The following is a 23,258-nucleotide window of genomic DNA, read 5'->3' as shown; positions in this document are numbered from 1 at the left end:
CCTACTGAAATATTTGACATGACAGCAGTTTTTCAGCACCCACAGCTCCTAAACAATAATGACACAAGCAGCATAAACAACACTGGGACGAGGCTGTTAGTTTATGCTGATCTGGGATTCCTTATTATGACTCATAACCCTGACCTTTGTAAATTAGAACCTACATGTGAACACAGATCGAACTGTCAGAACTATTTTTGCTTAGTCAACTCTTATTTGTTTAATCAAAAAGATTCAAACCAAGAAAACCTGCATATTTACAAATCTTACAAATGAGATTTTTTATTTGCGAAATAACTTATAAACTTATAAATTATAACTCACATTATTTTAATGTGACATTATGTTTAATATATACACCTCTTGTTCCCCAGAGGCTTTTTTTCTGGATAAAAACCAAAGGATGAACATTCAGATGGTCTGCTGTGAATACTTTAGGGGTAAATTACCAGGATTCTGTTTCCAGGAAGAGGAAGACACATAAAATCCCACATGACACTGGCCAGAAAAGGTCATCTAACAAAGCTTGTGCAAACAAGGAGACTTATGAGAGAACAAGAGGCCATATACAGTATATATGTGTCCAGCATATAGGTTGTAATGGAAAGGAGCTATATTACTCAAAAAGATCCATGTGGAAGCATGTCTATAGAGTTTGCTAATGGCCTAGTTGTGGAAAAAGGTTTTGTGGTTGCATGAGACCTCAAAATCACAGATGATGAGTGTGTTGTGAATGTAACTCTGCCCACATCTAAAAAAAACCTATAGTGAAGTTTGATGGGGCTAGCATCATGATGAGGGACTGCATTTCTTCAGTAAAATAGATTGAATTGCAGTGAAATACTGCAATATGTTTCTGTGTGCTAAAAGAAAAGTTCAAGAGAAGGTTCAACTAACGTTCATGGTTGTGGCTCAAGAACAAAGGCGGTCCTAGTTAAATCCCAGTTATCCTAGTTATTTAACCCAATCTCAAAGCAATTTGTAACAATTTTATCGTATGGCGATTTGTGTCTAATTCGTTTTCATACACTACGCCCAGTGAGGTTTTATTTAAGTGTGGACCTTCATGCAATCGTACATTTCAAATCATATGAATTCAAATGAAATCCCCACCTTGTAAAAGAGTTATGTATTCCCATGAGATTGGGTTGCATCTCATACAGCAATAATAATAGTACCCATGGCACCAAAGATGTTTAAAGATCCTGCAAAATGTCTTCATGACATTCATTTAGCAATTAACAAATACCTAATTAGTGCTTTCAAATACAAATATCACAGAATAAATGTTGGATTAGCAATTATTTATACCCTACCATAAATTCTGCTCATGTGTAGCCTGGCTTCACAATGGCACATATTCGCAGATGATCTGTTATGGAGAGAATGTGCCATTTCTCCTGGTCTGCATGGTAAAATAAAGGCAGACCAACCCTATCTGAGCAAAAGTTTGGTTTAGGTGAAAGGTGCATGTGTTTGTATCTGATATATTTGTGTCTGTTCATTGATTTAACATGGCTTTTCCCTCTACTTCATTCAAATACCTCATTTTCTTTGCATCTCGAATGGGTTTTGCCGGTTTTCTCTAAGCTGATGCGACAGATTGTGAACCACCTGATATCCTTTCTTCTCCCCAGTGGAAGCATTTTTCCCTGATGGGAGATGGAAAAACACATCTGTTCTCTCTGATTTTATATATATAATTAATTAATTAATGAAGACTAGACTAGCAGTCGCGCCTGAACAGCAGATGGCAGTAGTGTGTAATATATATGGATTTATCGCTCCAGTTCACGCGATTGAAGGAACATGTCTGCGCCCTGAACACATGTGTAAATAAAAATGGAGAGTAGAATAACCTTGCACAAGGGTTAAACCAAGGAAAACGTTTTGAAATTATCCACTTGTGGAGAGGAAACGGATTCCAGCAATGACCTTACGGCGTTGCGAGACGTTTTTACGCGGATCTCTGCGATTTTCAACGATCCGCAAACTGACAGCAGCTGCAGAACAAGCGCCACTGTATCTGCGAGTATCAGGTGATTTATAGATTATACACCGTTTGTTTACTGTACTTGTCTCATATCGACGTGCTGTTGTTTGAAGAATATGCTAGATGTTAAACTGGCTGTTGTTTTTTTATTCGCCACCAGAAATAAAACCAAACTCATTGAAAAACAACATCGTTAGCCATGTAACAGCTTTCATGTTACCTGTCGCTTTTCCTTTATTTGTTCACTTCATAGGTTGCTCAGTTTTTCATCCACAGACAGTAAGGAAATGTCTCTTTCACTGCTCTCCGGCCAGTTTGGTGTCTTCAGATGCTTTTTTGGATAGATTGCAGAAGGGGAGAGCGGTTGTGTCCGATGAGTTTCATCACCCTGTCTCTGTTCCATCAGACAGCGGTAAGAATATCTCCAGTCCCTCTCAAAGCTTCAAGACTGCGGTTTTAGAGATAACGTGGAAAACAGAGTTCTTTGAGTCTTACCTTCATGGATATTTACGTTATAGCCTAACTTAGTTGTTAAACTAATTTAGTGTGTGTATTTTCTGCTCTCAGGTCATCAATTTTCCTTATTGCTAAAGGAACCTGATCAACCTGAAAATGCCAAATCTCTTAAAGTGGCAATAGTGGGCTCTCCGAATGCAGGGAAATCCACACTGACCAATCAGTTGATGGGTCGGAAGGTGATATTATACTATTATATGGAAAAACATTAATAGGAAAAACATTTGACTTTAATAAATGTAAAAATAAAATAAAAAAATCATGAAGAAATTATATTTCTGTTATTTACTTAATGTTGTTCCAAATTAATGATTCAATAACTACTATAGTGAACTATCCCTTTAATAACTTATGTGTTTTGCCTTACGTGTTTGTACATTTCTTACAGTTGTTTGCGGTTTCTGAGAAAGTGCACACAACAAGAGCACGTGCTGTTGGTGTCCTGACAGAGGATGACACACAAATTGTAAGTACCTCTTCTAGCCCATGCTAAATATCCAAATAAAAGTCTAGTCTGTTTAGGGAATATTCTATGTTTGATTAACATTTTCTGACCTTCTTTTTAATCAGATTTTGTTAGATACCCCTGGTCTCACAACACCATTAAAGGCTAAAAGGTGAGTATGTCATAGAGTGGTTTCTTAAAGGGGTCCTATTATGATTTTGCACTTTCAACTTTAGTTTGTCTGTAATGGTGTTTGAGCATAAAAAAGATCTGCACTGTTACAAAACTCAAGTCCGCTCCAAAGGGATATATTTTATTTAACAGAATCCACTTTCCAAGAACTACAATGAACAGTTTGTTTGGACTACAATGCAATTTTTCCGGGGCTTATAAAGTCATAATGTTTCTCATTTAAATAATCCCCGACCACGGAATACGCAAAAAAGGGTGACGAGGCCTAATTGAGCTGCATTAGAGAAGATCGTTGTCACTATGTAAAAAAAGAGAGTTTTTTTTTCCACCCTGTTTTCAAAACTCATTTTTTTGACATTCCTTAGGCTGACAAGAGGTTCATTTATTTTAAACACTGTTCCTAAACATTAAAGCCCAAATGTTTATCTGTGTGCTGCACAAACTGCTTGTTTTCTGTAGCTTTTGTTAGCTCTCATATTTGTAAGAGGGTTCACCACTTTTGTGATTTGTTTACTGTTTGTAGTACCTTAGTTTTCCGACAAATATCAAGTTTAAATGGTGGATAACGTCGTATCTATAATGTATAAGGAAACATACCACTCTGAAATGTCCTGTGAAGTATGTGCTCACAAAGTCTGTGCCTGAAATCCGTTCTGCACGAACCTCTTGTTTGTTAACATCGCCAGGGTCTGAATTAGGCTGGAAACGGTTTGAAATTGACGCCATCCTTAATATTTACACTAGAGAAGAACTTGCAGTTATGGAGGGGCGAACATTTCCTGAATACGCGCTAAGCCGTGCCAATCACAACACACTGGGCCAAAGCATCAATTATGAAAACATATTCTAGTACACCCCAAAAACAAAATCAAGACTTTGTTAAAGGGCAGATAATAGGACCCCTTTAATAACATTAGGTGAAGTGTATAATTGTTTGCATGTTAAAAAAATATTTTATTATACAGACATATAACAAAACAATATAACAAGTTTAGTTTGTGTTTATTTGTTTCAGACACCAGCTGGAGAAATCGCTCCTAGTGGATCCTTTTGAGTCACTACAAGAAGCTGATCTAGGTAGCAAAATCTTAGTTTTCTTGTTTATTTCTTAGTCTGTTAAAAAAGAAGATACCAAGCCAGTATCCATCTGTGTGTGATAGTTGTGTCATGTTATTAGTAGGGCTGCCCCCTAATAGTCGACTAAACGTTAGTTGACGAGAAGGGGCTTAGTCGACCAATTTTATTCGTCTGTTAGTTGCAGGGAAAAAAACTCCATTGGAAGTCACACAGTCCGTGAGGGACTGATCGTAAACGATGGGTCCTTGTGGTAATTAAAGTATGTCAGGCAGGATATCCAAATATTCGCCTATCATCCATCGACTTGGACATGAAAGTAGCAGCGAGTTTACGTAGCTGCTCGCTCTAACATTAAACTAGAAAAATATGCACAATTACTCATATCTAAATGTTTGTGCAGAGTGTGGAAGATAAAGTATAGAGCGCTTACTGCATGACATAGAGGCGCCAGCATGATCAAATTTTTTGTTCTGATAACAGTGGAAACAACGAAAAATACTGTAATTTTTGGTCTATCAGATAAATACATAATCTCAGTCTATGTGAACTGGAGCGCGTCACTTAAATGAACCGAAACTCGGCGTATAGGCTTGCCTCGCAGACATGAGATTGATGAGAAATATATCTATAGAAAGTTTGAAATGTCTACTTTTAAACAAACTAATTAAAAAGCGAAAACAAATACTCTTTATGTAATCCGTATGAAAGGTGCATTTCTCTCTAAAGGCACATCCCCAGGAAAATACCATAATGATCCCCTTTAATTATCTCCCTAATACCTTTAACCAGTTGTTTATGCAAAACAATTGTGAGGATGGCCACCTGATTAATGACCACCTGGTCAATGACCACCTGGTCTGGATACTGAAATGCCCAATGTGGGTTCAGGAAAGTACTACAGACCATCTTGTCTGTCTTGGAAGTTATATTTGATATGCTTTTATTAGGAAAGACCCTGATGTATGTATGACACAACATGGTAACTTGGAATTTTGAAGGATTTGTACCAAGTGAATTTTAGAGTTTATCTTCATTGAAAGATTTCTATCAAGGTTGCAAATGTCCTGTCTGGCCTGCATAAACTGGAACTTGGGAGTACCTCAAGGAAGTTTTTTATGGGTATCTCTTTTTTTATTATTGAAATAGACAGAATTGCAAAAGTCATTGGTTCTTGTGTTCACTGTAGTTTATATGTACAGTGCATCCGGACAAGTATTCACAGTGCCTCACTTTTTACACATTTTGTAATGTTACAGCCTTATTCCAAAATGGATTAAATTCATTATTTTCCTCAAAATTCTACAAACAATACCCCATAATGACAATGTGAAAGAAGTTTGTTTGAAATCTTTGCAAATGTATTTATTTATTTAAAATAAAAAAAATCACATGTACGTAAGTATTCACAGCCTTTGCCATGACACTCAAACTTGAGCTCAGGTGCATCCTGTTTCCACTGATCATCCTTGAGATGTTTCTACAACTTGATTGGAGTCCACCTGTGGTAAATTCAGTTGATTGGACATGATTTGGAAAGGCACAGACATGTCTATATAAGGTCCCTCAGTTAACAGTGCACGCCAGAGAACAAACCAAGCCATGAAGTCCACGGAATTGTCTGTAGACCTCCAAGACAGGATTGAATCGAGGCACAGATCTGGGGAAGGGTACCTGATGATCCAAGAACCTGATGGTCACTCTGACAGAGCTCCAGTGTTTCTCTGTGGAGAGAGGAGAACCTTCCAGAAGAACAACCATCTCTACAGCACTCCACCAATCAGGCCTGTATGGTAGAGTGGCAAGACGGAAGCCACTCCTTAGTAAAAAGCACATGACAGCCCACCTGGAGTTTGCCAAAGGGCACCTAAAGGACTCTCAGACCATGAGAAACAAAATGTTCTCGTCTCATGAAACAAAGATTGAACTCTTTGGCCTGAATGGCAATCGTCATGTCTGGAGGAAACCAGGCAACGCTCATCACCTGGCCAATACCATCCCTACAGGGAAGCATGGTGGTGGCAGCATCATGCTGTGGGGATTGTTTTTCAGTGGCAGGAACTGGGAGACTAGTCATGATGGAGAAAAAAATTTATGCAGCAATGTACAGAGACATCCTTAATGAAAACCTGCTCCAGAGCGCTCTGGGCTTCAGACTGGGTTGAAGGTTCATCTTCCAACAGGACAACAAGCCTAAGCACACAGCCAAGATAACAAAGGAGTGGCTACGGGAAAAAAATCCTTGAGTGGCCCAGCCAGAGCCCAGACTTGAACCCAATTGAACATCTCTGGAGAGAGAAAAATAGGTTTGCCAAGCTTGTAGCATCATACTCAAAAATACTTGAGGCTGTAATTGGTGCCAAAGGTGCTTCAACAAAGTAAAGTAAAATAATTAATTTGATCAATTATGGAATAAGGCTGTAACATAACAAAATGCGGAAAAAGTGAAGCGCTGTGAATACTTGCTTATTGTAGATGTATGCACTGTAGATGATATCTGCATTTGCTACAGAAGAAAGTACATGAGTACTATAGAGCGAAAAATTCATCTGAAGATAAACAAAATGCAATCTTGGTCAACACAGAATGGTTTCAAGTTCTCACAAACAAAAACTGTCAGTATGCATTTCTGTCAGCAGAGCAAGTTGTAAAAGAGACCAGGTTTATTGCTCACATTAAATGACTTTAAAAACAAATGTTTTAAAACAAATAAATGTTTTATCCAAAACCAAATGTGGAGCAGAGAGTTCAACTCGTATGAATATAAACAGAACTTTGATTCACTTAAAGTTGGACTATGGAAGGATAATTTATGGAAATGTATTATCAGCCAGGGTATCGTATATACGACTTTTAGATACTGTACACCACCAAGGCATACAATTGGCTTTAGAAGCCTACAGAACATCACCAGTCCAAAGTTTATATGTGGAAGTCAATGAACCATCCTTGGAATCAGTCGACTAAAGTTGGCTCTACAATATGCAATCAAACTTAAAACAAATAAGGAAAATCCAGCCTATGCAGCAGTTTTTTTTCAAGTCCGCATTCAAAAATATGTGAAAGTAAATCATATTACATCCGTCCATTTGGTCTATGCATTAAAACCCATCTGTAGAATCTGATAGTGGATTTAAGCATTTTGAAACAGACATATTTTTGCAAAAATCCAAATAATTATCACCAACAATTTTTGGACATGAGCTGGGTACCTGGCCACTCGGGAATCTCTGGCAATGAGCAAGCAGACAGTGCTGCTAAAGAAGCATTATCTACAGAACTCTATACCCTTCATAGTTCTGAGACCAACTTTAAATACATGCATAAAAAATAAATGGCAATTGGAATGGGATCAGTGCTTAAACAACAAATTACATGAAATAAATTTTGATGTTGGGGGGGAAAAACAAAACCTATTCCATTTTAATAAAATCGCTGGGTTCAAGTCACTTAAAAACAATGTTGGATTGGACACTCGAGACTCTTTTTTTTATTGTGTTCTAAAAAAAGTGTTGAAGTTTTCTTGTCAGAATCCACTGTCCGTTAAATGTATTTTGCTTGACTGTAATACTTCTACCCCTTTGAGAAACGTGTTGATACTTTTGAAAAGGTTTTTAACCAATTAAAACCAAATTTAGTCTTAAGGTTTTTAGCAAAAAATAATAAACCGCTTATTTAGTTTTATTTTTGATTAACTAAACCTGGCTCTCGCCATGAACATAGCCATAGTATCTGGAATGGTGGTAAAGGAAATAAAATAAAATAAATAAAGGCACATCCACTATATTGCGAAGACGGCGAGTCCGCATCGTCAACTTCATCTTTGCAACCGACACAAAGTGTTAGTGTCGGCTGCAAAAATGAAGTTGACGATGCTGACTCGCCGTCTTTATTAATAAATAATTAAAATGTCTTTTTGCTATTTTCTCCGCATAAGTTTTATTCGTGCGCTTGAACGCGGAATAGGCAATATGTTTACACATATATAGGCCTAAAGGCTCATTATGGTTTTGCATTCCCCCCAGCATATATTTATGTAATTCAATGAATATACTAATAGACTAGAAAAACCTTTAGTTGGGGCAGCCCTAGTTATTATGACCCACTAGGTGGCATCAGTAAACCTCTGGGTGGGTGGCCCAATAAATCGTAAAATTATTTAAATGTTGTAATTTTGATTAAAATGCTAAAAAATGTAAATTTCAGCTTAGATAGAAGGGCCTTTGAATATAGACTAGTCTTTGACGAAGGGGGGCCTTGGAGGAGCACGCCCTCCCCCACTGGATTATGACTCATGTGCTGCATCTTCGTTTTCTCAGTTTCTCCTTTATATTTGCAGTGGTGGTGTTAGTTGACGTGTCTGATAAATGGACCCGCAGTAAGCTGGACTATGAGGTGCTGAAGTGTCTGGCCCTGAATTCTGATGTCCCTGCCATCCTTGTCCTCAATAAGGTATTAGCTGTGTCATTTTATATTGATCTCTCTCAGTCTTGACCATAGGATTAGTTTGTGGAGGAAATTACCATCTCTCTTTCTGGATGTCCCATCTCTTATCTTACAGAGAGAGGGGGGTTATATAGCTGTATTTGCTATCACAGAAATAAATGTCACTATCAAACTCAATTAATGATTTACATCTGGTACACATAGAGGGGCTTTAAAAGAGATCATAAAGCAAGCATAGACTCTTAATCCACAGGTGGACCTTCTGAAGAACAAAACGCTGCTGCTAGACATCACGGCACAGCTGACAGAGGGAGTGGTGAATGGAAAGAAGTTTAAGATCCGTGGCGCAGTGAAACAATGTCGGAAGTTAGCAGCTGAACCCCATAGCAGACATGCTGAAAAAACTCTTTCTGAGAGCAAGGAGGACGGGCTGTCTCAGGAGGGTCAGGACAAAGACAGACTGAGCCAAGAGGCACTGAAGGTCCTGAAGAGCCGCAGGGGGTGGCCACATTTTAAAGATGTATTCATGTTAAATTCTCTTGACAGAGAAGATGTGGAAACAATAAAGGTTAGAGAACACATTTGAGACTTCAAGAAAAATGTAATTTGCTTTAAAACCAAAAACTGATCGTTGTCAAGTATTGTGCTTTTTGACCTGTGTTTGAACATTTGTGTTACAGAGGTACCTGTTTGAAGGTGCAAAGCCCCGCCAGTGGCAGTACCACAGTGATGTACTGACCGATCAGGGTCCGGAGGAGGTGTGCATTAACACGATCAGAGAGAAACTACTACAGTGTCTCCCTAAGGAGGTGCCGTACACTATGACGCAGGTGGGTTATGATTTGTGGTGTATACACTACAGCTCAATTTCTTCAAACGTTTTTCATATGTCTGTTATGCTCACCAAGGCTGCATTTAATTGATAAACAATACAGCAATATTGAGTTTTTGATCAAATAAATGCAGCCTTGGGGAGAGACCTCTTTAAAAAACAAAAAAATTGCACCAACCTCAAACTTTTGAATGGTTGTGTATATAAAAACGGTGTTGAAATACTAGCACTTGGAATGAGTATTTTTTTTAAATAAATACATATTAGTAGTACTTTTATTCAGCAAGGATACATTAAATATTAAAGACTTTAACATTGTTACACAAATATTTCTGTTTTTCAAAAAAAAAATTGTTCTTTTGAGAGGCTCTTAGAATATATGGATTAAGCAGCATTACAAACAGCAATGCAGCATTTCAACTTTGATAATAAAAAGAAATGTAATGTAATGAGCACCAAATCAACATATTATTAGAATAATTTTTGAAGGATCATGTGACTGAAGACTGGAGTAATGATGCTGAAAATTCATCACAGGGGTAAATGACAATATAAAAAAGTAAAATGCAGTCATATTTCCCATATTCAAATTTTCTTGTTCTGGTCTCCTTTTGTTTTTTCATTATTAATTCTCCTGTTAGAAAACACTCTTTTGAGAGCAGAAATGCCCAGGAGAATATTGAAGCTGGATCAGTATCTATTTTACCCCCAGTATGATTCTCATTATTTATAAATCGGGAATTTCTTCAGTCATATATCCGTCTGTCCATCCTTCAGAATATTTTCCATTACAAAATATGAATTGACCGTTTTGTATTATTGTTTCATGTTTGCTGGAATGTTATTCATTTTGTTCCTTATTATTTTGGTCTTTTTTTTTTTTTTTTTTTTTTTTTTACAGCAAATTGAAATCTGGAAGGAGTCTGAGGATGGGGTACTTGATATAGCCATCAAACTATATGTGAAAAAAGACACTCATATGGTGAGCTCTCTGATTCCTTCAATGTTTTCTTTTTTCATTCAGGAAGGCTAGTTTCCCATCAGGGAACCTCAGTTTTATTGTAGACATTTTGTGGAATTGTTTTTTAAACAAATGGCGGTTTCTCACTAGCTGAAGAAACAGTAACATTATTATACTACACTATAAAATAAAACCTTTTATTCTTTCTTTCTTGCAGAAAATGGTTATTGGTCCTGGAGGTCAGTTGATAACCAGAATAACCCAGGAAGCTGAAAATGACCTAATGAAGATTTTCTTACGTAATGTGCGATTAAAAATCTCTGCGAAGCTGCAGAAGTGAGGTTCACAGTTAAGTTCAGATGATGAAGGTCAGAGCCTGATGCATACAGAGGGATGCGGAAACATGAAAAGTTATTTGAACTCAAAAGTATATAATGTGAGGTTATAATGTGAGGTGGATCTTAACAGACCCCCCTCAATTTTCTAAACTGAACTTAAAGTTGATTAAAGCCACATTACATGGTTTTATGTATCATTTTAGTTCAATAGCAATATTGTAGTATCACAGCTGCCATTATATATCTTGCTGCTTTTGATTAATAAAAAATATCTATATATTCATAAATGGCAAAAGTATAGAATCACATCTGCTTTGAGGGTGAGGACAGGTTCACTTTCTATCTTCACTTTTTTCTGGAAGCAGTTAAAAAAAAGAAAAAGATTATTCATTCTTCATTGTCTTCAGTGTGGTCAGGCTGTTATCTGTGGTGGAGTCTTGCTGTTTAACTGAAGGTCTTCTGTTATGCCATTACACTGACCTGAAATCATTCAACTGCAGGCCTGGCTTCAGCTCTAACATGTAAGGTGGGCTGTAGGACTATCAAAGGGGGCTGAACCGTTGGGGTGGTTGCCAGGGTGGACCCGGGCTGCATACTGCAGCTGAGTGGAACCCGTTGAAATAATCTGTATCTGTCTATGTAACTTTTACATCAGTTGAGTAAATCCATCAATAAATCGATTTTAGTCAGTGGTAAATGTTTCGAGTAATAAAGAATAGGCCATAAAGTTCTCATGTTGCTGGACTCCAGGGTTATGGCCATTTTATCTACGGACTGCAGAAGTCATTGCTTCTTTGACACAGTCAAAAATATGAATTGCACATATGGAGCTTATAGAATAAACTCATTCATTCACATTTAATTGTGTAAATCTCTTTTGTTTTATGATACACTGCTGTTCAAAGGTTTGATCTGGTAAAATACAGTAAAACGGTAATATTGTGAAATGTTATCGCAAGTTAAAGTAGTTGTTTTCTATTTGAATATAGTTTATTCCTGTAATGGCAAATCTGAATTATTAGCATCATTGCTCCAGTCTTGAGTGTCACATGATCCTTTAGCAAATTCTAATTTGCTAATTTAATGCTCAATAAAAAATTTTTATCAATAATTTAAAAAAGTCATACTGATCACAAACTTTTGAACAGTAGTTTATTTTAACTAAAAATGAATAGATGATAAAAGAATAAAAGATTATCATTTATCTTGTCTTTAGCTCTGAGAAGCACAAGTGCAATCTTAAAAATAAAGGTTCCATATTTTATTTTATTTTTTGCTTAGTGTGAAAAGCATTTTATTAGTCTAAAGAACCTTTTCCAGTATAAAGTGCAATGGAAAGTTTCCATGGATGTTCTTAATGGAACCATAGATGCCAATAAAGAAACATTTTACCAACTACATATACCTTTACATATTCTCTGATGGCCAAAAGTGGATTAAGGCTTTGTAAACACAATTAATATTAATGAAAATAAAACAAGCAGAACATTTAATTCAATATTGACTTATATTTATTGACATTACACACAACAACAGTCTCGTATAACACACTATAGGCTATAAAGTTGTATAAAAATGATCAGAATCGCAATGTTAGTTGATTTAGTCCATTTAACATTTGTTTTTCCGCTCTTTTTATCCATCCGTTCACTCATCTGGTTTTGACTGCTTCATCCGTTGCTCTGAAGTTCACTTCACGTGTGCTTTGTCCTCTCATATCCAGATGATTTTTGAGAGAAGGCAACAGAACCCTTACCATTGCTAAACTCAGTAATGGTAACGGTTTTATCGCCACTCTCTGTCACAATGTTTGTGGGTCCAGGAAACTGTCGGAGGCATATTGACCCCCCTGGGTAGTACATCATCTATACTGTAGTGTCTCAATAATGAACTTACAGTATACGATGATATCCTGTCTAGAGGGCAAGGTTGATGAAACACTTTTCAGAAACAACTTTTCTTTTCAGAAACATTGTCAGAATATTTTTAAAGAACTAAAATCGTATTTGACTGTTGTCAATGAGTTAGAAATGTTACATATCCCAAATCAATTTACAGAAAGTGTAAAGAAGTTTTCCATACTTAAGTTCTCCTGCAGAAATTCTTTCCAAATCTTGAAAGATGATCACACCTGTGGAAGGTCCACCACATGGGTCTATTCATCTGAAAGGAAGAGCAGCTGCCATCCTGTAGTTCATAGTCACCGGGCGACACACTCACCTTTAGGTCTGCGTCCTCAGTACTCCTGCAGGAAGTGTTGGAAAAACAGTTGAATTGCCTTCATCTGTCACCTTAACCCGTCTTTTCACAAGTCTGTTGTCTCCATGCTGTTAAGCGATCGTAAACACTGCCCTCTTGGTCCTGAGTTTTAATGCTTGCTGCTCATTTGCATATGATGACACAAAGGCTGGTCCGTCCTCATCATGTCTCTGCCCTTCACTCTGTTGACCAATCAGATTCATTCCCTATATCAGACCCTGAACAGCTACTTAGTACCAGGACTTGCTCTCACGCGAGGTGTGAACCCCCCCCCCCCCCCCCCCCCATTTGAAATTGTACCAGAAAGTCAATTTCAATTGACATGTTATGTAAGTTTCTTAAGCTGTTATCTAGCTAGAAGTGCATATTAATAATGTATGCAAATAAAAATGTTGCAATAAAATTACAAATTACACAATATTTATATTATATTTGTGCTAAAATAGTTAATAAAACCTCTTGAGACTGAACTTAAATATTTTAGAAGTCTATAACTTGGCTGCATTTTACAAATGGACACATTTTTCAATTTATCCCCAACATTTAAATCATTAAGATGGATTTCATGACGTTACAGTAGTGCAATGGCAGATTCATGGATTAAAGTGGCCAATTGTTGATTGACTACCAAAAAATCACCTCTGGGTGTCTGTCCTCATACCCATGTGTGAGCTGTGACAAATTAACTTGATTCTACATCTGTAGTCGTCCTCAGCATCTAGCTGTTAAAGGTCTATTGGCTAACATGGGAGTGGCCCCCCGCGGTTACTGTGGAGACAGACTCCCGGTTAGGGTGGGGTCGGGGGGTGTTTGTGACTGCTTGGGCCATGCTTACTGATAAAACAAGATTGTGGCCTATCTGAGTTGCACCAGCATGTAGCAAGCCTCTGACACCTTATCTGCCACTCGGATAGATGGACATTTCTGTTAATTTGTGATGACTTCACTGAATTTGACTGGCTGTGGCCGGTTAGACATGAAGGGAGCTGGAAACTGCTTTTTATGAAACACAAGATTTCACCTGATCTAGCTGAACTGGGGTCATTTAAACTTAATGATTGTTGAGTGCTGGCATAATGTGTGAAGATTCAATTCTTGGAGAACAATCCTGCTATATCAGCATATTCTTTCTTTCTTTCTTTTTTTCTTTTCTTTTTTTAAGCAAAACACTTAAGATGATTAGTAATGGCTTACTCCTTACTCCTTTCCTTGGTGGTTACACTCTCAAAAAAGGTTGTCACTGGGGCGGTTCCCTAAGGTACACAAGTTGTAAAAGTACATATTAGTACCTATTTCCGCTATTGTACCATAGGGTACTGCCCCATTGACAACACTACACCTTTTTTATCTGACAGTGTTGACAGACTGAGCAGGGACCTCCGTTGTAATGTATTAAAATTAGTGTTGCACTATTTAATGTGTTTACATAGCATGCTTCATTATGATGCTTGCATTGCACGCCCATTAAAATAAATTAAAATCCATAAAAGCATTTTCTTCTCTGCATTCTCATAGCTTGCTTTCTAATCTAGTTGTCTAATAAACCTGGCATTGTACGAATATTGCCGATTCTTTGACTAATTGCTTTTCTCCGATAAAAGCGTCTTCTAAATGCATCAATTTAAATGTAAAATAAATCATTTGTATTTATTTTTCATTTATATTGATATACAGAGACAATACAGTATAAGTGTACATTTAATTTGACTTTTATTGAATTTATGAAAACAAATATTACAGGAAGAACAATGAAACATAAGCTTAATTAACGCAACATTTAATTTTTAATTTTTTCAAAATTGTTTTGAGTTCAAACAGTGGACCCCCTGTTGAAGACCCATGTTCTAGACATGAGAGAGAACTAACTGCTATTTCGTGCAAAACATAATTGCCTTTAAAAAAAAATAAAAATTATTGTACTATATTTTAGTTCAATAATATTTTTGTATGTAATATTTTGTTCACAGACTGAAGTTCTCTTTTTAAAGAATACACTTGACAGATTATTGCGGCAGTGAAAAAAGTTTAAAAAAGTGAACTTTTACAGAAAGTTTACATTTATTGTAATGGAAAAAAATGACAAAAATACCATTTTCAATTTTTATATGAAATATATATTTTCCAAAACACATTTTACTCTAAAACTGTGAGAAATCTAAACAAAATGTGTTCCAAATTTGAGGTTAATATCTAAAAAAATATGACCTTTCAAGAAGACTTTGTTTGGAGCTGTCCCAAACATTTCCAATAGATGAAATTCGTCTCCCATCCTTTTTGAAATAGATACAAGTGTGACTATTTTTTTCAGGACCATTTAACCTTTTTCCAATCATGCCCATGATTTTTGTCTGTGTGTGTGTGTTAAATCAGCAAGTGCCAAAACTAAACATAACATTTTTCAATCAAAAAGGTCCAAACAGCAGCGGAGAGTTAAATAGTCTAAACTATTTAAAAAGTTTTTGTCAGGTGTTTTAAATTAAATGTGCATCATATTTAACTCTGTTTATCGAATTCGAATGTGATCTAGTCATTTTAATAGGAATTCATGCAATCATTACAATGAAAAAAAAAAAAATAATGAAACATTTTCATATTGGTCATGCAGAATTGAAAATGACAACAACAAGACAATGCTCCTGCCCAAATTGCAACAACAACCAAGAAGTGGCTGGTCCATCATGCTCATGTTTTGGCCAGATTTGAACCCTACAGTGAATATTTAAACTCAAACTAACTGGGAAACATTTTTCAACTATGAACTGTTTGAAGCCATCAACTTTGAGTGGAACAACTCTTCCTCCAGTAAAAAAGGTGTCTGCAAGCACACGGCTTAAACAAAACAAATGGGAAGGCTATTCCATGCTAAGTTAATTTATCTACAGTGTTTGTGCAATTCTTCCTAATTTCCTGACCAGTGATTTGTGATTAAAATGGATTAAAGACCACTAAATATTACAACGTTTGACATGGCCCACTTTTTGTTTTTCCCTGGAGAGTGCAACTAACCTTTTTTGCCCACAAAAGTTTGCTAGTGTCCACATGTTAAGAGTACAGTCTTAAGGTCTTTACTACTTGAAAATAAACTTGGAGGTGTTTAGCAAGATGGTTTGAAGTGTTTAACTGCCTAAACACATTAAAAAACAGTATATAATTGCACTTAAGTTGCCATACTGCTGTCCAGGATTATTCTGGCCTTTTTTTGATAGAGAAGAGAAGCCCTTAGCAAATGACCTGAAACCATATTTAATGCATGATTTCAATGTTCAAGATTGGAAATTACCCACTGAATGCGCAACTTGGACAGTTCAACCAAGAGCCAATAAATAGTGAAGACTTCCTGCAGTAATGAGGGGACAAACTGCTGGGGTGATTAACACCAATATGTGTGTGTCTGTATGGGTTTGGAGGAAGTGTTAGGGAACCCTTGGCCTCCAAAGTAAGATACACCCCCCTTTCCCCCAGATCCAGAGAATGTTGTTTCTGCACACCTTTGTTGGCAGGCTGGAGCACAAACTGGGAACTGGGAGAGACAAAGAGACAGATCAAAGACGCGACTGATGTTTTGACAGAAGTGCACATACACACCTCTGTCCTCTTTGAAGTGTTGGAAAGGTAGCAACCTAAGGAAAGTCCTAGCATGTCATTGGCTTTGGAAGCTACAAACCTCTGGACAAGTCTCTTTAGTTTGTTGCTCCAGGCTCATGGTCATGTATCTCCCAGAGGAATGGCTGGACTTACCTTACCAAATGAATCATTTGGCTAATAACTATGGATATTATCCACAAGGTAAGACTGTCTTTACATTACTCGCATTTCGAGAAGTTCAAATTCAATTTCAGGTATGAATTATGAGTTTTTCAAAAGACTTTAAAGAGGGAGAACCCTCAAAAAAGTGTTCAACAAACAAGTGTCATGCTGGACAACTAATGTTGTAAATATGTAACATTTTGGTGAATGAAAATGTGAAATGATTATATTATTGTTTAGACTGTAAGGAACCCATCTGCCGAACTCAGCACAGCACCAATGGCAGAATGAGCAGTGCTGAAGCGGAACTTACCTCACTTCCAGTTCACGTATCACTGCAAGATCGAGAGCTTTGGGACAAATTCAGCAGTATCGGCACAGAGATGCTGATTACTAAATCTGGCAGGTATGCACTTATTCGGTATCGGTGCCTTTATGTCTGGTTTCACAGATCAGACCTAAGCCTAGACTAGGGTGACCATATTTTGATTACCGAAAACAGGACACTCGGCCCGGCAATGAGATACTCAAATGATACTCGAAGTTTACTCAAAGATTCCTTATTAATTTCAATACATTTAAAGTATGCCCTCTCTGTATGGATAGAAAATTGTTATATTCGGGCCAGGACAGGACTTCAAAACAGGACGTTTGGTCACCCTAGCCTAGACTAAAATACATGTTTGAGCTGTCTTTTACTACTCAAACTTAAATTAAAATATGTCAGTGCCATTGTTTTGTCTCAAGATGCACACCAGTATATTTTTTTGTCCAAGGCATGTTTATAAAAGCTATAATTGTCCTAATTGAAATAAGGCCTAACCCTGGCTTAATCTAAACCAGGCCATAATAGTGATATAACAAATGTAAAATGGAATTATGTTGGGATTTACACTTATTTAGCGCAAGAAATATTTGTCAATAGTCAGGTTACAACGTGAAAAGGAGCTGTTCTTAAATGCATTCAGTGAACCGTTCATTTTGTTGAATAGATAAGCACATGAATCCTACAAGAATTACCGATCAAAAATTCACTTTATGGAGGGCGTCTTCTAATATGTGATGACTAATTGTTATGGTGTGTTTCCGGTGTACTTTTATTTCAGGCGGATGTTTCCCAGCTGCAAAGTAACAGTGACAGGACTGAATCCTAAAGTCAAGTATTTGGTGATAATGGATATGGTGCCGTTTGATAACCGCAAGTACAAGGTACCTCCCCTTCACCCCTCCCAAATGGCACATACACACGTATTCAATTCAACCCCCTCCATTCTCCCTCACAAACACACATACACTACCATTCAAAAGTTTAGGGTCAGTAAGAATTGTAAAAAAAAAAAAAAAAAAAAAAAGTATACTTTTGCACATGTTACAAAAGATTTAAAATAAATGCTGCTCTTTTGACCTTTTTATTTATCAAAGATTCCTGAAAAACATGTCTCACAGTTTCCACAGAAATATTAAGCTGCACAACTGTTTTCAACATTGATGATAATAATAAGAAATGTGTCTTGGGCACCAAATCATCAAATTAGAATCATTTCTGAAGGATCATGTGACACTGAAGACTGGATTAATGACTGATGAAAATTTTGCTTAGTCATCACAGAAATAAATGGTTTTACTGTATTTTGGTCAAAAACTTTAGTCTTGGTGAGCATAAGAAACTTCTTTCAAAAACATTTTGAGTTTAATATTAAACTATTTTAAGTCTCTATCTCCTTAGTTCTATTCCTTAATATGAATAATTTAACCGTACCACATGACATCTTTAGCTCCAGATGAATAACGATGTCCAGATGATATAGCGAATTTTTATCGAAGTTAAAACCAAAGACCTAAAAAAAAAAAATTATGAATGGACGAGTATTGATAGATTAACGATTGTTGTATTCTATGTTCTTATATTGTTACAGTGGAATAAGGATCGTTGGGAAGTGAACGGTTCAACTGATCCACACCTGCCCAATCGGTTCTTCATCCATCCAGACTCTCCAGCACCTGGAGAGAAATGGATGCAGTATCCACTCTCCTTCCACAAGCTCAAACTGACCAACAACACGCTCAACTCCAATGGCCTGGTGAGCTTTTAGAAATGGGGAAAATGTTTTGGTTGAAAGGTTCATAAAGAAAGCTTATTCAGAGAAAGTATTTAATGTTTTCAGGATTACATCTGACCGTTTATACTTCTGTTTCTCTCCACATTCATTAGGTGGTTCTCCATTCCATGCACAAATACCAGCCCCGTCTACACATAGTCCAGTCTCCAGACCCATATAACCCTCACAACTCTGGCGGTTACCTGCGCTTCACCTTCCCTGAAGCTGCTTTTATAGCCGTCACAGCCTACCAGAACCAGGAGGTGAGGACCGACATTTCACATGTGATGAATACTGTATGGGAAAAATAGGAAATTTAGAACTGGCCTTCAAATAGGCTATGCTTCTTTTTTTTTTGGAGTTCCACTGCCATCTAGTGGCTCGAATTCACGAATCCAAAGATTCAACGTATGCATGAAGTATGTATCCTAATTAAAAATGGATACAATAATATAATCTAGTATCCAGTGCAAAAGTATTTGAGGCTTGTATCTTGCATTTTTCTAATTTCAAATTTTTTTTTAATCTCAAAATAATTTAAGTGAAAGTTGAAAAATGTGCCAGACTTCAAAGTGTCTCTCATTTGGCGCTTGATTCATTATTTTCTATAAGTCTTTAAAAAAAAAAGTGTTAACCAGCATGTCTGTGGTTTTTGCTGATGGTACACTTTATGTTTCTTCCTCAACACAGATCACAAAACTCAAGATTGACAACAACCCCTTTGCCAAAGGCTTTCGTGACAGTGGACTGAACAGGAAAAGGTGAGAGACAATTCATTAGAGATGATTCATAAGGTCAGGTCAGTTAGAGATGATTACTATAGCAGGTCACCACAAAAAGTGATAGAGAGCTATTTTCATCATTTCTTTCTTTAATTCGGGAAAATTCATTCAAATGTCTCCTTTAGAGAATATGACAGTTTCAGGGCTGATTAATTATAATTCTTTTCAACCATTCGAGTAAATGAGCTAGATTTTCATAATTCCAAAGGGCATAGTGTATTTAATAGAATTTACATATTGTTTCCTGTCCTGACTGTTGAAATGACCTTCACCCTGATGAGTAATTCTGATATTTTTTTATTCATTATAACTTTATATAATTTCTCCTCATTAGGTTTAGAGTTAAAGAGACCCAAGAGACCCAGGATTCAGATGGACAGGTCAAACAAGATTTGACACCAAATGGTATGGTTTCCATAAAGATTTTTTTTATTGTTGCTTTACATCATGTGCATTAGTGTTGCTTGATGTTTCTGTTTTGATGACCTGTTGCCAGCAGCAAAGGGGATTTTTACCCTCAATCATGAGGGTCACCTTGATGTGCCCTACATTTTACTTACTTAATTATTGTGTACATTTTTTCTTTTGTCCAATACTAGTGGGACGGTCACAGAAAGACGAGGATGTGGATGTGGATGTGACCGTGTCCAGCTCTGTTGACTGCAGCAGTACCCTGCATTTTTCAGATGTGGCTTCCTCTGTCACCCCAAACCCTTTTATATCAGCCTTCATAAACCTCAGCACGACTGGAGGACCTTCACCCCAGCAGACCCACACCATTCTCAGCCTCAGTAACAGACACCTGAACAGGTGAGTCTGGCTTTGTGTGATGCAGTGAATATAGCAATATAATCATACGATAATATTTTGCTGCAGTCACTCACACTGTAAAATAATCATTCTTGCTCTAAACCTGTATTACATTTTATCATAGCTATTCAGAGGTGAAAAGGGTGACAAAGATGAAAACCCCCTTGGAAAGAAAGTATCAGCCAAGCTATAAAATGTGGACTTCCAGTAAATTTTAGCATGGAGATATAGGAATAAAACCCAGTCTATACCCCATATAAAGTAAAAAAAACAACAAACAAAAAAACACTTCTCTTCACTTCAGTTGTCATAGGCCACACTGTTGCATTTATAAAACCTATTTAATTAAATATGACAATACAATGCTACTTCTGCTTATACTACTACTACTACTACTACTAATAATAATAATAATGAACATGCAGACTTGTAAAACGTTTGAAATTTAAGTGTTTTTGATAATGGAACACATTGATTGACTATTTGCTAATTCTATAATAATTCTAATAATTACACAAATCAATAAAGAAATATATTACTAAAGTAATGAAACTATTGTACTGTAAAATATAATTTATTTATTAATAATAATAACAATGATCATTATAATTTCATTTTACAGAACTAAAATAACAGAGTAAAATTACAAGTAAAATGATTAATTTCTTTGCTTTCAAATGTTAAACCGGTGAACGTGGTACTACAAGTTCCTGGATCAGCATCCTTGTTGATCCTGGAACAACATTCCAATCAACCAATCAGATTTGAGGGACAAAATGTTCGCATGAGACGTTAAACCGAGGTCCTGACTCTCTGTGGTCATTAAAAATCCCACGATGTCCTTCGGAAAAAGAGTAGGGGTGTAACCCCGGCATCCTTGCCAAATTTGCCCATTGGCCTCTGTCCATCATCATGGCCTCCTAATCATCCCCATATACTGATTGGCTTTATCACTCTGTCTCCTCTCCACCAATCAGCTGGTGTGTGGTGGGCATTCTGGCACAATATGGCTGCCGTCGCATCATCCAGGTGGATGCTGCACATTGGTGGTGGATGAGGAGATTCCCCTCTTTCATATGTAAAGCTCTTTGAGTGCCCAGAAAAGCGTTATATAAATTTAACGAATTATTATTATTAGGTTTACAGTTTATGTCAAGTTCAGGCTTACAATCAGGGTTAGATGCTTCTACATCACAACATCAGTATTATTCACATATAATTTCCCTCTGATTTTATGAATAAGTTATTGGTAGGGTTAGGTTTAGAAGTAAGGATAGAGTTTGGAACATGTTTTTGGACAGGAATGTTGTTCCATGATCAACAAAATATGTTGATACCAGGCAAAAGTAACCCATTAAACCATAATGCTTTTATATGAAAGGAAAGGCTGAAGGAAAAACGGTGATATTTGCATCCTTGGAGATCAAAATTATTCTGCGTTTATTCCTTTCTAGACAAGTACTACGTACAGTAGTGTTCAAAATAACTGTCAAAACTTGTTTTTCCAGTCCCAGAGAAGCGAGACCCTCCAGCCTCCATAGTCTTTGTGCAGCTCTGCCCATGGCCCAGAGCTCCTGTGTCCAGGCCTCCACAGCAGATACCAACCTCAGCCGACTACCATCTCAGATCAGCAGCCCTCTAAGCCCTCAGCAGCACCATCACCATCACCACCACAGCAGCCCAGCTTCTCAAACCCCTGGCAGATCCATAATCCAGCTCCAGCCTTATTTTCGTACCCCTCCCCATCCCTCAAGGCCATGTCCCGACGTGGAGCTGCCTCTCCCTCCTAAACTGAGTCGGATGCAACTTCCCGAAAGTGCTCTGAGGAACCTGGAGATGACCCCAGTCTCCGACTACGTTAATCCGAGACCCCTCACCGAGATCCTCAACAGGATCCATTTTCGACCGTTAGTCTCTGGACCATCAGGGAAGGGCCTGCAAAACCCCCCCCACCCTGAGCAGTACCTCCGCGGGTCAGAACGAGAGCTGCGGCCGCAGATTTATCCAGCTGTTCAGGAATACATTGATCAACAATTCACATTAAACAGCATGCTGAACAGCCAGACTGAACACAGATCACAGATGGACTATGTCAGTGCCAGACCACTAACTGAATACTATTGTGAACAGCAGACTGGGAAATGAAGTTTATTGGTCATCATCTAATTAGGCCTCATTTTGTTGCTCATGTCCAGCAGAGACTGCACTGCTTCAATCTGTTCCCCTCTACATCATTAGTTTACAAACCAGATGTTGCACACTGACGGCCCAACAAAAGAATGTAAATATTATTTTCAGCGGGATATGAGGTTGTTTGCTGTAGCTGATGTCCATATTTATGCTTTACAATTACCTGAGCCAACATGAAACCAAAGTTCACTCTATTTACTTCCTTAATCAATGTTTCTGGTGTATGTTATATTCTTTTTTTTATGAACTCTGTTGCATTTAATCAGAACGAAATGATTTTCCTTTTATGTTAACATCATTACACAGGCTATTGAATAACACCGACCAGTAGCAAAACTGGCATCCGGCCCCACTCCATCTGGTATGGTACACACACTTTTTATTATCCAAACAATTCCCATCATACTTTTCCCCCCTTGATTATCTAGTTTCACGAGGAAATATGTCACATTACAAAGCAAGATGAAGTCTTTTACTGTCACTAAAAGACTTCACACTTTTACTGTCTCAATCATGTCTGATCTTCTGTTTTTTTTATTTTTATATTAAACCTAAATACTGCATTGAATTTTCA

General features: G+C 37.2%; 2 protein-coding genes across 2 annotated transcripts; both read left to right on the top strand.

The window, feature by feature from the left end:
- The first annotated feature begins 1,780 nt into the window (after positions 1-1,780).
- eral1 (Era-like 12S mitochondrial rRNA chaperone 1) lies at positions 1,781-13,472 on the top strand. Its single transcript, XM_079814767.1, has 11 exons — positions 1,781-2,039; positions 2,247-2,405; positions 2,561-2,688; positions 2,898-2,975; positions 3,080-3,126; positions 4,162-4,223; positions 8,560-8,672; positions 8,920-9,234; positions 9,347-9,496; positions 10,400-10,480; positions 10,677-13,472. The coding sequence occupies exons 1-11, from the start codon at positions 1,931-1,933 to the stop codon at positions 10,797-10,799; spliced, it is 1,365 nt and encodes a 454-aa protein (XP_079670893.1). The 5' UTR covers positions 1,781-1,930; the 3' UTR covers positions 10,800-13,472.
- A 3,291-nt stretch (positions 13,473-16,763) lies between these two features.
- On the top strand, positions 16,764-23,250 carry tbx16l (T-box transcription factor 16, like; the record flags this gene model as incomplete). The annotated part of the gene is made up of 9 exons (XM_079816330.1): positions 16,764-16,842; positions 17,044-17,209; positions 17,910-18,012; positions 18,720-18,884; positions 19,016-19,165; positions 19,593-19,663; positions 20,019-20,089; positions 20,284-20,494; positions 22,003-23,250. 9 exons carry the CDS (start codon positions 16,764-16,766, stop codon positions 22,637-22,639), a joined length of 1,653 nt encoding a protein of 550 aa, XP_079672456.1. The 3' UTR covers positions 22,640-23,250.
- Between the last annotated feature and the right edge of the window lie 8 nt (positions 23,251-23,258).

Source organism: Gobio gobio (assembly GCF_949357685.1).
Source record: "Gobio gobio genome assembly, chromosome: 4".
Taxonomy (NCBI): Eukaryota; Metazoa; Chordata; class Actinopteri; order Cypriniformes; family Gobionidae; genus Gobio; species Gobio gobio.
This window is presented reverse-complemented; position numbering and strand designations above follow the sequence as displayed.

Excerpts from the sequence above, each read along its gene's own strand:
- eral1 (XM_079814767.1), top strand. The coding sequence starts at position 1,931 with ATGACCTTACGGCGTTGCGAGACGTTTTTACGCGGATCTCTGCGATTT. Across the intron at positions 2,976-3,079 it reads CAGAGGATGACACACAAATT|ATTTTGTTAGATACCCCTGG; the intron begins GTAAGTACCTCT and ends CTTTTTAATCAG. Across the intron at positions 8,673-8,919 it reads CCATCCTTGTCCTCAATAAG|GTGGACCTTCTGAAGAACAA; the intron begins GTATTAGCTGTG and ends CTTAATCCACAG.